Raw genomic sequence first — 14,977 nt, forward strand, 5'->3', positions numbered from 1 at the left:
AATATATATCAACCTATAAACCCGAACAAATATAGGTATGAAAATTTAGAAGTATACATTTATTATTATATTCTTAATCAGTTCACTAGTGTCAAAATTAACACAATAGATAAAACAAACAAGTCTTTTATTAAATTTGTGCATGCACCTTGTTCTAGAAGATCAAAATCATAATAAAGATTTGCAAAAGCAATACAATTTCAAATGGTAATCAGTTATGCATGCACTCTGACTCCCATACATATTCAATCTACTAATTGTGCCAGTTACATTGAAAGTCTTACTGTTTAAAAAATATCTTACTGTATTTTCAAATAGTCCTTCCCCCGGAAGAGTTCTAACAGTAATCATGTAATCTTGAAATTGCAATTTTCCTCCCATAATTTTTTTGCCGTGAACCATAAGTCTAGCATTCACAATTTGATCCAAAACCAAATTAGCACATTCGGCATTCCCTTCAAGGAGGCTATTCATATGAGAAACAATATAGTTACCCGCTTCTACCACCGTTGTGTGATTGGTTGATATTTCAACGCTCTGTTGACATGTACACCAATGTGCATCAATGGCAGCAGATTCACAAGTTCTTGTTTCTGGGATGTCACTGAATAAACTAATACCGCGATGATTCGATGTGTCCCTATTGTGTAAATAATCAGCCGTCAGTTGGTACGGGTCTAGTAGATCCTTTATTGTTTCGTGCAAATCAAATGGTGTAGTTAGTTTATGGACATTTTCCAATAAGTTATTGTAAGCTTGATCAAACTTTTTAATATACCATTCGGGAAGTCTTATAAATACAAAAGGCATTCGTTCTTCCATTCTGCCTTGATATGTTTGACGAATATCTCCCCATCGAATTCCATGATCGCTCATGAATATTAAAACAGTGTCTTCTAAATAACCTTGATCCTTTAGGTTCCTAAAATATCTTAAATAATCACCGTCACCAATACTGGGTTTATTTAAATAATCATGGGATAAGCTAGCTCCCCAGTAAAAGGCAAAATAAGGTGTCTCATCCATTTTCATTCTCAACGTAACACTCGTCATATAATTTAAAAGATCTTTGTAAATATCTCTAGACCCAATACATTCAAAAACATTAAAGTTGTGAGAATTCCCAATTTTTTTTTCCGATATACGGTTGTAATAACCATACGCATAATCGGTAGGTTGATTTGTGAATCCCCTACGTTGGTAATTAAATAAACCCATCCACGTTGAATCTTCTCCGAATGAAGTTACATATCCCCTTTCCTTATATAAGTCCCACAAATATGTACAGTTGTCAAAATGAAGATTTTTTAGCCAACACGTTTTTTTAATTTCTTCCTCAAATTGTCCTGTCAACACAGGTATTAGATTCGGAAATGTATTATCGCCGACTTTATTGTAACCAAGCAGTTCTATGGATCCTATGCTATGGAGATAATCAACAGTTTTGGGCATTTGTCTATGTAAATTTAATCTGGATACTGCATCTAAACCCACAATTAAAACGTTTAAAGGGTGTACGTCAAATGTTTTCTGCTTTTCCTTGTCAATTTTAGAAGGTACAAACCAAAATACATCCGTATATACTTTAGTTTTATTGTAGTCACACGTAAGAATAATATATTCATCCTTAATACTTGCTACACCTTCTTTTACAGGTGTGCAGATTTTGCCAATAGACATTTTATTGTCGTTCTCTTTTAGTTTTGGATTTTGCCTAGTTATATTTTGATAACAACAAGTAAGCAAACTTTTCTCAGTAATATTGTACACCTCTAAAGATGATTCAATCAAGAAAATTGAAGTGAAATTAAAACCAAATAACGCTGGTTTCCCTAAAATTTAAATAAAACAGTGAAAATGACATAATAATATTTTTATAAAGTAACCGTTGATATTTACCATTATTGCAAATTGGGGCCTTTACTTTTTTTACATATTTTTTTATCGAGTTGTCCCATGCATCCATGAAAGGAATCCTACATCCTTTTGTTTTAACAAAGAAGTTGTTATTGTGCTTAATTCTTTCTGGCAGTGCCACATAGTCAGATCTTATCGTTATATATTGTATGAATTGCAAAAATAATACAACGATTATACAAGAAAAAATAACGAAACATAGCCATTTTAAGCTATTCCTATTGTTGTATTCATGCCTGAAATAAAATAATAAGAAATATTAAATTTTAAATAAATATATTTAGAAGTGATACGATTAAATTAAAAATCATCACAAAAAATATAAATTACAATATTTAAATTAATACAATTTTCGTATAATAAATTTAAATGATTTTATACGTACTTAAGTAATTTTGTATATTTGTACAGAGTAAATTTCATGGTTCCAGTAATTTCACTAACTAAAGGTATAAACAAAAATTAAAAAGATTGTAGATATATAGATAACACATTTTATCTGGTATGATATATGAAACAAGAGAAAAATAGCTTATCTTTTTTGTACACTATTATGCAGTGATTATATTCAAGGTCCAAAATTCAAACGCACGTCAAGTTTACCCGGTCACTATTCTACTGATTACCAATTTTATATGTCCAAGATAACAAATCATTCAATTCAAGTCTCCAGTATAACTAAGAAAAATATTGTTGTTTATAAATTCTAGTTTATTCATCAACTCTTCTTTAAGAGTGATACATTCATTCCTCTAACTTTTTAGAAGCTCTTTATATAAGACGATTTCAAAATAGGCCTCAGATTCGGCAATCACTGCTTCATTTGAGCCAATTTTGTTTTTCTGTAGCATTTTTTTTCAAGTTTGCAAAAAAAACAGGAGTCGTTATAGGCCAAATTTGGAGAGTATGGTAGACGAGGAAACAATTCATCTAATTTAACAGTTGTTTATTTTATTTTACGAATGGGGCCCTTTTTTCTAGATTTCTGTACTCAGTCGGTCCAATAATGCCATTTAAACTATTGATGGTTTTACTTTTCTCTAGACAAAATTCTATGCTGGTCCCATGGGAACTAACAATATTTTTGATTCTTTGATTCAGGCGTGTGGTGGTGGATCTATGTTTCATCCACTGTCATATACCGACAAAAGTAATCCTTTTTATTTCCCTTGAACTATACCATACAGGAGTTAATTTTATTGGTGCAGAGCCCCCATAATGCTTATCAAGTCACTGATTGCCTTCAACACTATTTTTTCCCCATCTATTGTCTTGAAAATTACAAAACTGGGGTTACTAAAACGACTGTAACCTCATAACTAACGGTCAGAATGTCATGAAATTTTACATAATATCAAGCTCACAATCACATTCAAATCTGGTTGATCAGGATAGTGAATAGTGAGACAGTACAGCTTCCCATGTGCATGTATATGATATAACGTGGATGTATCACTCTCACATTCTTTAATCCTGAATGAAGTAGTTTAATACATAATAATGTTTCAAGACATCTTAATTAAAAATATCATCTCAATATTTGTTAGCATTCCTGCACATTTGGAAAATTTGGTTTTTTGGTAGAACATTGTTTCTATGTCTTGGCATGGTGAGAGAAACGCTGCTCCTTGAATTAAGTCTTGACACGTTAAATCCAATGTTGGCTAGTACATAAGAACAATCAATTTTGTCATGTAATATGTTGACAAGAAACTTTGCTGACGTTTTTTCTTTTCTTACTAGCAATGAGTCCACAGAATGGTCTTGCAACAATAGATGGTAATCGGTGTTACGAGCAGGGAATACATTGTTCTTACGAAAGTCGGTACGGATGCATCAAGTATACCAAGAGCATTTTATAAAATTCTGTGGTACAATCTTCGACAAGTAAGTTCAATCAATTACAAAAAAATCATTATACAGTACCAAAAGAGGTTGATCCTTCTGAATCTTGAGAAAGACATCAGGTACGATAGAAATAGTATGCCTTCCCCTACGGGGCTGACTTTTACTGTCTCTCTGTAGATTCAGACGGGTCAAATGTTTTTCCTACTGTATAAGAATAGTACAAAGTAAACAGGGTTGCATATGTTGAGATATTTATGATTAATTTTATTAATTAAAAAAATATTTACAAAATTACGTTATCAGATTATTATATTCTTAATCAGTTCATTATCAGTAAAATTAACAATATGATGAAATAACAGAAAAATGTTCTAGTTTTAGCAGAACTATTGACATAATTCTTTTCTCAAATTTGTCTACCATTGTTCTATACGATAGTTACTCCTAACTTATATTATAACTAAATTATCATAATAAAGATTTACAAAAACAATATAATTTCAATTGGTAATTATTTATACATGCGCTCTGATTTTTATACATATTCAATCTACTAATTGTTCCTGTTACATTGAATATCTTACTTTCTGTATAATACCTTAGTGTATTTTCAAATAATCCTTCTCCTGGTACAGTTCTAACTGTTATCATATAATCTTGAAATTGTAATTTTCCTCTCATAATTGTTTTACTGGGTATCATAAGTCTGGCATTGACAACTTGATCTAAAACCAAATTAGAACATTCGGCATATCCTTCAAGGAGGTTATTCATGTAAGAAACAATATAGTTGCCCGCTTCTACTACCGTTGTCTGCTTAGTTGATATTTCAACACTCCCTTGACATATACACCAATGGGCATCAATGGCAGCAGATTCACAAGTCCTTGTTTCTGGAATATGGCTAAATAAACTAATTCCCCGTAGATTCGCTGTCTCCCTATTATTTAAATAATTAGCCGTCAGTTGGTACGGATCGAGTAGGTCCTTTATTGTTTCGTGCAAATCAAAAGGTGTAGTTAGTTTATGGACATTTCCAAGTAAGTTATTATAAGCCTGATCAAACTTTTTAATATACCATTCAGGAAGTCTTATAAATACAAAAGGCATTCGCTCTTCCATTTTACCTTGATACGTTTCAAGAATATCACCATAACGTATGCCATGATCGCTCATAAATATTAAAATAGTATCTTCTAAATAACCTTGATCCTTTAGATTACTAAAATAACTTAAATAATCTCCGTCACCAATTCTGGGTTTATTTAGAAAATCATGGGATAAACTAGCTCCCCAGTAAAAGGCAAAATACGGTGTTTCATCCATTTTCATTCTTAACGTAACACTCGTCATATAATTTAAAAGATCTTTATAAATATCTCTAGACCCGATACATTCAAAAACAGTAGGGTTGTTCGAATTCCCAATTTCTTTTTCTGATATACGACTATAGTAACCATATGCATAGTCGGTAGGTTGATTTATGAAACCCTTACGCTCCAAATTAAACAAACCAATCGACGTTGAATCTTCTCCAAATGAGGTCATGTATCCTCTTTCCTTATACATGTCCCATAAAAATTTACAGCTGTCGAAATGAATATTCCTTCGCCAACACGTTTTTTTAATTTCCTTCTCAAATTGCCCTGTCAACACTGGTATTAGATTCGGAAATGTATTGTCGGCGACTTTATTGTAACCAAGCAGTTCTATGGATCCTATCCTATGGAGGTAATCGACAGTTTTGGGCATTTGTCTGTGTAAATTTAATCTGGATACTGCATCTAAACCCACGATTAAAACGTTTAAAGGGTGTACGTCAAATATTTTCTGTTTTTCTTTGTCAATTTTAGAAGGTACAAACCAAAATACATCTTTATATACTTCAGTTTTATTATATTGACATGTAAGAATAATATATTCATCCTTAATGCTTACTACATCTTCATTTACAGGTGTACAGATTTTACCAATACGCATTTTATCGTCTTTCTCGTTTGGTTTTGGATTTTCCCTGATCACATTTTGATAACAACAAGTAAGCAAACTCGTCTGAGTAATATTGTACGCTTCTAAAGATGATTCAATCAAGAAAATTGAAGTAAAATTAAAACCGAATAATGGCGGAATCCCTAAAAATTGTTCACAATAAGTAATTGTAATAAGTAATATTTAATATTATTAAATATTAATAATAATTAATACCCTTTAATATTTACCTTTGTTGCAAACTGGCGGTTTCACATCCTTTATGAATTTTTTTATTGAATTGTCCCATGCATCTATAAATGGAATTCTACAACCTTCTGTTTTAACAAAGACGTTACTATATTTCCAACTTAGTTGTCTTGAATGTTGTGTAAAAGTGAAAACAAATAAACCAAATAGAGCTATTAAACATAACCATTTTAAGCTATTCTTTTTATTGCGCCCAAACCTAAAACAAGTAATAATTTAAAAATTTCAAAAAGATGGAACTAAAGATAATTATGATCTAATCTCATTTACAGTGTGACTAATTTATGTCAGGATTAATTCACAAATGTTCCTCCTCATCTAAAAGTGATAACCTACAATATTTTATGCATTAAAAATGAAGAAATATATACATACCTAAATAAGTTTGTACAGTTATATGAAGACTTAATTTTCATTGCTCTTGCGTGAAATGTTGCACAGATGTAAAAATAATATATTTCGATAACATTTCGATAACACAACTAATATTGATAGAGCAGATAAATTTGTTGACAGACAATATAAAACAATAAAAATAATAATTTTTTATTTGCTTCTTTGAAATATTGTCCAACTTTAATGTTGCAGTCACATTTTTTTTAACATCTCAATCAATTTATAAAGTTAATGAATTAGACGATGTTCTGAAACCGTGCTTCTGAATCAAATATGGGCTCACACACTTGATTGAACATATATGATCTCAGTACATTTATTACATCAACAATAATATTTGTAAGTGTTTCTCAGGATGCGTAGCCTTTATTGTTTATACGAGTTAAAAGCAATTAATATATTTGGAAAAACAAAATAACGACAAAATATTAAAATCCATTTTTTCTATACTTTCAACATCGTATTTTAGGTACAAAAAATTATTAAAAAATCCAATAATTATTAAAAAATCCAATAATTGAAGTTTATTAGCTTTATATCCTTTACGAATAAGGTCAAGTACTACCGAGTATTTAATACTTATACTCGACGTTCAAAATTTCTAGGATCCGCACGAGTTCAGATATTAAATATAGATAATATTAAAGATATTTGATACATGTATTTATTTAATTAAATCATCAATATAGATAATATTGTAATGTACCAAAATAAGCAAATTTAATTTCTATTTTATATGTATGTAATTAATCATGGGTGGAATACCACTAATTTTCTCCTTAATTGAATTATGATTCCAAATTTGCACAAATTATTGATAATCTAGTGGTAATCCCTTCAGATGAAATAAATTATACACAATTATAAATATATTGAACATTTAGAAATATGTAATGTAATATTTTATTACATGCCATTCAATTCTCTAATTTTCTTACTGTTTCTATCGGGTATATATATATATATATATATATATATATATATATATATATATGTATATATATATATATAATGGGTGATTTTCATTATCAGAAACAAAAATATATATATATATATGTTAGCTTACGTCATCATCTTCACCGATGGACCGATGCGACGGGCTCACATCTATTTAGACTATTTTGTTTTGTAAATAAATCTGAAGGATTTGTTTATATTTGATATTCGGTTCAGTTTTTAAGAAAGAACTGGGCAGTCAAGCTTTAGATGTCGAGGGTTAAACTACGTTTGTTGTAATAAAGCGTGTTATTGTGAATTTAGTGTTTTAATCAAACTAAAAAGACAGATTAACAGTCGCTAATCTATCATATATATATTGTAAATTGAGATTCGATTGCACAGGAAATTATCAATAAAATACAGCATTTATTGTCATGTTTTATTAAAAATTTATAAATCTTTATAAGGATGATAAATTACAAAGGCACTCACAACAAAATGGCACAGCTTAAGTGCATTAAAAAGAAACAGAAGTTCATGTGAACTATATTCTATATAAATAAAAATTACATACAATTGAGATTTTTTGACACAACTATACTATAATATAATGATCTTCCTTATAATTCAAACTTGTTTTACAATATTTATATGTACATTACTTTTATCACAGATAGAATGGGCAAGATAACGAGGCATAACCTTTACAACTTACCCAAATTATTACAAACTAAAACTATATATGTATATATGTACAAAATATATGTTTCCTCAAAAGTAGGCCATTCATATGGATGGCACTTAGTTATTGTCATAGTTTTGAGATGCCATCAGTAAACTTAGATTAATTAAGTAGCATAACAAAAGAATAACTGGCACAGCCTTGTCTCTACACTGAAAGTACACAGGCCATTTTGTAATATTTGTACATAGGATTACAAATTCAGTCCACTTTTTAAGTTATTGTATCGGCGAATTGTATAACCTTACAGATCTATTATATACTTTCGACCACGTATTCATTCATTCCTTCTCATTTAAAATTAACAATTGTTTAATTGACCAATTACACTTTTTGCAAAGTACTTCTGTTTCACTTATACAATTGCACCCTCTTTACTACTTTGCAAAGGTTGCATTTCATTGTAGTATTCATGATCTGACTCCTCCTCTGAGCTTCTTTGAGGGTTTTTTCTGGAAGCGTTTATATATTCGGAAACGGTAGGAAGACCAACTGTTTGATTCGGTGTTTCACTGTTCATCAGATATTCCGGATTATCTATATTCGTTTTATAAAAATCTGCACCCATATTATTAAATAATATTGCTGTATTAACATTGTCGGGTTTATTTGTTTCTATAAGATCAACGTAAGTCGAAGTGGTTTGGGTTTGTTGTGGAGATGGCATCAAATAATCATCTTCATCTACGGGGAGTTCCAATTTTAAAGTACCAACTTGGGCCTGGGAACGTCCTGAATCGTATTCGTCAGATCCAGTTCTGTCTCTCATTTTTAAGGAATCTCCGCAGTAACGGAAACTGGACCCATCTGATTGAGGTGGATACATGAGTCTTGGATCGTATCCAGGACCTTGTGAGAATCTTAGAAGTTTGTTGTTGATATGATTCTGATATTGCGAAGCACTTCCATCAGATGTGTCATTTATTATGGGGGGCCAAGATCTGCTAGGATCAGAGGTGTCATGTGGCCAACATCTACCAGAATTGGGCTGAATACTCATTGAAGAAGTTGATGACATTCCGGACTGTTGAATTGGGACCCTTGACTTTGACTGGAGATATTCGTCTCCTTCAGACATGGACTCGGATGTATCCAGATTGACTGCCAAATTTTTAATATCTTTGTCAGGCTGTAACAAAAAATAATTAATTTATATAATATTCATTATAAAATAAGAGGATAATATAAATTTTAAATTTCATTTAGCATTCCGCTTACCTTTGTAGGAAAATGATGTCTCATGTATTTGTCTCCTGGAATAGCTAAATATCTTCCTGGGTCTCTTGACATTTTAGAAAAATCATCTTCAAGTTCTTTGAAGCATGGCCTACTTTCGGCATCGAGCATCCAACATTTTATCATTATCATATAAACATCAATGCTCGCTATGGATGGTTGGGGTAATCGTTCGCCTTTTTCAAGTAATTCAGGCACGTCTCTGGCAAGTACATTTTCGTAAGGACGTCCTCCAAAGGTAAGCAACTCCCAAATAGTGACTCCGAAAGCCCACACGTCAGATTTGTGAGTAAATATCCTGTGCTGAATGCATTCCAAAGCTAACCATTTGATGGGCATTTTTCCACCTGCAGCCTTATATTCTTCTTCGTTAATGTCGAGAAGTTTGGCCAAACCAAAATCTGTAATCTTTACACAAGCCGGTGATTGCACTAAAACATTTCTAGCAGCTAAGTCTCTGTGAACCAGACGTTTTTCTTCTAAATATGCCATACCCCTCGCAATTTGTGTAGACCAAGTAAGTAATGCTTTAGAGGTAATTTTATCTTTATTTTTTCTGACAAAATCAAGCAAACAACCCAAAGGCATGAGTTGCGTGATCAGCATCATTTGTGACGTCATACATACTGCTAGAAGTTGTAGTAAATTAGGATGATCAACGCTAGCCATTATATAAGCTTCTCCCAAGAACTCCTTGCTTGTGTTAGCTCCAGTGTCTTCTCTAAGTACTTTAATAGCAACAGGAATTTTAGCATTTTCATTTTCTAAAATCCACACTCCTTTGTAGACAGTACCGAAAGCACCCAACCCGAGAATATTGCCTTTCCTTATTTCGGTTTCTTTTATAATTCTCAATTTAGCAACGTTTGGTGCCACGTTGCTTGGTCGTAAGGGTTCATTATCATCCAAGCCAGTTAATGCCATAGTCATTTTCATGGTGCTTTCAGTTTCCCTTTGCTTTACTATGTATACCCAGAAACATGCTACACATGTTGCAATACAAAACACTGACACAATTATTCCTATTACTATATACCAAATATCGTTCCTCTTAGCAATTACTGGCGATGCAGATACGTTGATTTCTGAACAAAACGGTTCGGCGTTTTCAGGGAAATGTCTGTGAGGAAATTCCGGCGGGCAAGTAGAAATACATTTAAAGGAACTGCTGTTGGTATCACTTTGGTCGTCGTACAGCTTAAGGTTTTGGCAAGATATGCAGTTTTCCGGTCCTGGTCCGGTGCATCCTCGGCATTCACTGTCACATGGCATACACTCCCGACGTTTATCGTCGGGGTAAAAGTCTGGCGTACACTCATCCTCACACTGTTCTCCTTTCTTGTACAGGGTGCATTGTTGGCATACAGACGTATGGAAGCCATAACTTGTACATTTTTTGCACCTAAAAAATTAATTTGTATTAATTAAAGTTATAAATAATTAAAATAATAAATAAGTTCTACAGATAGGTACAATTAGGTACATACCTTGGATGACACTTTCTGCATATGTTCTTTCCCATTAGTGGTATCAAATGTTCTTGAGTCTGGGAGGTCACCAGTTCCATATAGTATCCATCAGGACAAGAATCATTCTTGTAAAGACAATTGTTGACTGTTCCATTGAGATTCAGAACTGCAAGGTGACAAGAACGACATCCTCCCAAACCAACAGTAGGATTGGGACCAGTGCATCCATCAATACAAATAGAGGGACATTGTTCACATATACCACTGTTGTTGTATTTGTTAGTAGGGCAACTTTCTACGCAATATGGGCCATCTCTGAAGTTTTTGCAGGCATCACAGTGTTCTCGGCCGGGACCAGTACAATATGAACCACATTGTTCATGACACGGTTTGCATTCCTTGTTGTCTGCACGGTATATTCTGGAAATATAATAATAAATTAATTAAAATCTTGAATAAGTAATCAGTAAGTATAAGTATACATACCCTGGTATTACGGTGCAATTCTGGATGCATCTGTTGCCATATTTAAAGTTTGCACAAGAGAGACATTGATCTGGTCCAGGTCCCCAACATCCGTCTTTGCTACACTGTTCATCGCACACTAGTCCTCTGTTTTGACACGTTAGAGGGTCACTATTATTAGCCAAAAGAAGTGGATGGTCCTTTTTCTTGATTTTGTCCCATTTAATAGTGTCCGCAAAGCACAAGTGTTTGTTTTCTAATATGCTAATGGTTCCCGTATTGATTTTCTTAAGTGACTTTAATTCCAACGACTCTAAAGAAGTCTTCACGATGTACAAAGATGACAAGTATTCAAATAGAGTTCGGCCGCCAATAACTTCGAGATTTCTAAAGTAGGAAAGGTTTTTGAAATCTTTGTCGTAACCCTCTATATCAAGGTACCCGGTAATTTCTTTCAAAGAACTGAACACTTCCAGCCTATCTGGATGCATCTTTTCGTGCCGTTCACCGAAAGTGAAATTGGGGTAGATGTCCTGATATCCTTTGAAGGTGATTTCCAAAATGCTAATGTATCCTTCAATAATGGTGCAACCTTTAAATTTATCAATGTTTCCAGAGTCTACGACAACATTTCCGGGACAAGTCTTTGGGCAAGGTCCGTCACATGGAATGCATTCACCATTTTCAGCTTTTTTATTGGGTGGACACGTCCTGACACAAGCCCCACTGTCCTTTAGCAAATGTTCCGGGCAATTTTTCACACACGTGGCTCCATAAGCATATTTACCTTTGGGATTCGGTTGCCAGGAGTACGTAGTTGGATTGTACATTTGCATGGGGGGACACTCTTGTGTGCAAACACCGTCATCGTAAAAATTCTTGCACGCTATGCAGTCGCTTTGTTTCGGTCCGGTACAGCCACCGGCACAGAATAAATGGCAACATTCTCGTGGATTCGATCCGTAGCATCTTCCTTTGTAGCACTGCGGGCTGCAGGTCACCTTCGAGAACTTCTGACAGTTCTCCTCACCCTCGCCCCAACAGCCTCTTTCGCAGCTTTCGTGGCAAGCGGGGCAGTTTCTTTCGGGGGAACTGAAGGAGTAAGTATAGCTATAATTAGCGTTGTTTCCTGTTATTATTTCATTCCAGTCGATGGTCTTCACGTGACAAAGATTGTAGTTGTTAAATACGCCCACGTTTCCATTTAAGATGTCACGGAGGGAGGGAAGCTCAATCGTGAACATTTTTGACAGGGTTATAATCAATGAGAAATCTTCCCCGCGAGTGTTCATTCTGAACAAGGTCCGTCCACGGATGATTTGCAAACGCGGCAACACGATCCGCTTGATGTCCACATGGGAGATGAGCACGTAACCGGTTACTTCGCGGATGTACTGCAAAAAGCTCAGATCCAAATTTTCATCCTGCAACCAGGTGAGTTCCAGGTTTCCGTCCACATATGTGCAGTTTGTGTAGCGGTCCTTCAAGTTTCTGTAGTGGTGATCTCGGTTGGAAGGTACCGACATGCGCCCATTAGTACCGATACAAACTGAAACAAAAAACGTTAATCAGTTTTAAATTTGATGCTAATGTGAGTCGGTGATCGACATTTTTACATTTATTATGGATGAGATTTGATGAATGGCCCATGAATAGTTACATATGTGGCACACAAGGCAACAAAATAGAAGATACAATCTGAATAATATTTTCGGTTTGACAGCAAAAAATAACTGGTTGATAATTATTTGTGGCGACCGTGGATCAGCAAGAAGTTACATTCCAATATAGAGCATTTGGTTTCAAGAGAAAATAATTAGAAATGCAAAATAAAATAAAATATTTTGTTGCGAAGTAACGAAAAATCTTTTTACATAATATTGTGTTAAATAATTATTGTTTGCGACATACAACAATTTAATAAGTATATTATGAATATTAACCACTTTCTCCCTTTCTATGTTGTTGTAAATAATAGGAAAGCGACTGTATCTTAAACTAAATATTGTTAAAAGTGATCATCACTTTAAGTTAGTAATTTTTACGAAGATGACCTTAATTTTTACTTGAACAACCATGGTACTTAGGAATACTGTCTAAAAACGTGGGCGAACTAGTTGTTACTATATGCCACACGTAATCCGTGACAGAAATTAAATATTCCATGCATTCCTACTGCTCTGAGTAGCCATAACATTGATTTTAAATAATATTACTACCGTTACTTCGGAATAGTAAAGTACTGTATTGTTCTGCCTTATTTTAAAATTAATTAATACGGTTTAAATTTCTAACACACATTATATGGTGGTGATAAAGTCAGAATTAAAAAGTCAAGCAATAAAACGTTCAAGAAAGAGCCCAGGCTATTGTTACCAGAAGAAAAGTTAAGTTTATTTTGCTGGTTCCTTGGAAAGCGGGACCACTCGGTTATTATAGAAGTTTACCTGGTTTCCAGGTATGGCAAAGTTAACAACTACGCATCAGGGGGTGAGACGGCTGGTAGAAATACCGCTGTCCCGTTATCAGCGGCCATGGCGCCTTGCACATACCTCCGTGCACCAGGCTTGTCTCTACATGGACATCACTCTCAATCTTTAACTTGTTCCCGAGCTTGATTTTTACTACAACCGCAATTGCTTTCTTCTGTCAAGGGTACTGACCTATTAGTGTTCTTCAAGTTTACTGCATCATAACTATACAATTTCATTTTGTTTGTTTGATTAAGAGCTTTTCATTAAATTAATTTACTAGAAATGGAGAATAACGAATTTTGTTATTGTTGTTTTTGTCGTGCAAACAATATGTTCCACACAACAGAAATGTCACTGATAACAATGAAATGAACGAAGGTATTATATCAGAGATACTGCGACATCAGCAGATGTTTTAACAAATAGATACGTGATAGAGAAGTATAAAACCCAAGTTTACATTTCACAAGGGACTTGAGAAGAAAGAGTGATTTATTTCTTTATTAAATAGTAAATAAAGTGATAACGAAAAAATAAATAACAGTTGCTTATATGTACATAACTTCTTGTAACCCAATAGTCGATGATGTGAAATATATTTCAGGATGTTCCTGCGTTAAAAGACCAAATTAAAACTGATATCCCACTCACATACAACCCACACAGTGAACGTAAGAAAATAAATAAACAAATATATTATTAACGGTCACTCAGGTGTCCATTTATAGATAGTTGCACTAAAATGTTTTTTAATACATCATCGATAGTAATTTTTGCACATTTATTTGTTGTTAAATTGCTACACTTTACAATTGATTGGCACTAAATTTTAAAGTAGGTAGGTATTTTTTTAAAGTTAGGGATTCTAGAAATTTGGAGATGTGGGTTCGTCCAGGTACAATCATTTGTTACTCTGTTCCTAAACTTCTTTGTGCCTTTTTCTTTAGATGGGATTAAAATTAAAACGAAATGTACTGTTTTTGAACAATAGAAGATCTCTTGAACGGAATGTACTATAACATGTGATAAAAATTTGCAAGTACATGTTTGGCTCAACATATGGTGTACGTATCACTATAAAAATGTGGTGACTCTTTGAAATATTTTTATTAATAAGGGGGCATTGAATGTTGAATATAATGTTCTGATGATTTATATCAAACCTCTTAAAAGTCAGATAGTTCTGTCTCACTCAAATGCACTGGATCGATAATTACATTGCACTTTTTAACAGGTTGTAAAGCCAGATATGA

General features: G+C 33.4%; 3 protein-coding genes across 6 annotated transcripts in view; all 3 read right to left on the bottom strand.

Annotated features, from left to right (window-relative positions):
- Positions 1 to 148: 148 nt before the first annotated feature.
- LOC109595872 (uncharacterized) lies at positions 149 to 2,340 on the bottom strand. Its single transcript, XM_020011299.2, has 3 exons — positions 2,303 to 2,340; positions 1,900 to 2,153; positions 149 to 1,832 (listed from the first exon to the last, which is right to left on the bottom strand). Exons 1-3 carry the CDS (start codon positions 2,338 to 2,340, stop codon positions 169 to 171), a joined length of 1,956 nt encoding a protein of 651 aa, XP_019866858.2. The 3' UTR covers positions 149 to 168.
- Positions 2,341 to 4,046: 1,706 nt separating this feature from the next.
- Positions 4,047 to 6,501, bottom strand: LOC109595871 (uncharacterized). Its single transcript, XM_020011298.2, has 4 exons — positions 6,379 to 6,501; positions 6,274 to 6,321; positions 5,985 to 6,202; positions 4,047 to 5,897 (listed from the first exon to the last, which is right to left on the bottom strand). The coding sequence occupies exon 4, from the start codon at positions 5,743 to 5,745 to the stop codon at positions 4,234 to 4,236; it is 1,512 nt and encodes a 503-aa protein (XP_019866857.2). The 5' UTR covers positions 5,746 to 5,897; positions 5,985 to 6,202; positions 6,274 to 6,321; positions 6,379 to 6,501; the 3' UTR covers positions 4,047 to 4,233.
- A 1,262-nt stretch (positions 6,502 to 7,763) lies between these two features.
- LOC109595878 (epidermal growth factor receptor) overlaps positions 7,764 to 14,977 on the bottom strand; it is an 80,877-nt gene continuing 73,663 nt past the window's right edge. For all 4 annotated transcript variants that reach the window (XM_020011309.2, XM_049962489.1, XM_049962488.1 and 1 more), the window contains 4 exons: positions 11,272 to 12,799; positions 10,804 to 11,205; positions 9,299 to 10,718; positions 7,764 to 9,209 (listed from right to left, as the gene is read on the bottom strand). In XM_020011309.2, coding sequence (XP_019866868.2) covers positions 8,436 to 9,209; positions 9,299 to 10,718; positions 10,804 to 11,205; positions 11,272 to 12,799 — 4,124 coding nt within the window. In that variant the 3' untranslated portion in view covers positions 7,764 to 8,435. The remainder of the gene's footprint in view (positions 9,210 to 9,298; positions 10,719 to 10,803; positions 11,206 to 11,271; positions 12,800 to 14,977) is intronic.

The sequence above is a fragment of the Aethina tumida genome, chromosome 2 (assembly GCF_024364675.1).
Source record: "Aethina tumida isolate Nest 87 chromosome 2, icAetTumi1.1, whole genome shotgun sequence".
Classification (NCBI taxonomy): Eukaryota; Metazoa; Arthropoda; class Insecta; order Coleoptera; family Nitidulidae; genus Aethina; species Aethina tumida.

What these genes read in the sequence shown, in the direction of transcription:
- LOC109595872 (XM_020011299.2), bottom strand. Translation starts at nt 2,340, where the DNA reads ATGAAATTTACTCTGTACAAATATACAAAATTACTTAA. An exon ending in AAATATACAAAATTACTTAA is followed by an intron (nt 2,154 to 2,302) that starts GTACGTATAAAA and finishes ATTTTATTTCAG; the next exon opens with GCATGAATACAACAATAGGA. An exon ending in GGCCCCAATTTGCAATAATG is followed by an intron (nt 1,833 to 1,899) that starts GTAAATATCAAC and finishes TTTAAATTTTAG; the next exon opens with GGAAACCAGCGTTATTTGGT.
- LOC109595871 (XM_020011298.2), bottom strand. Translation starts at nt 5,745, where the DNA reads ATGCGTATTGGTAAAATCTGTACACCTGTAAATGAAGATGTAGTAAGC.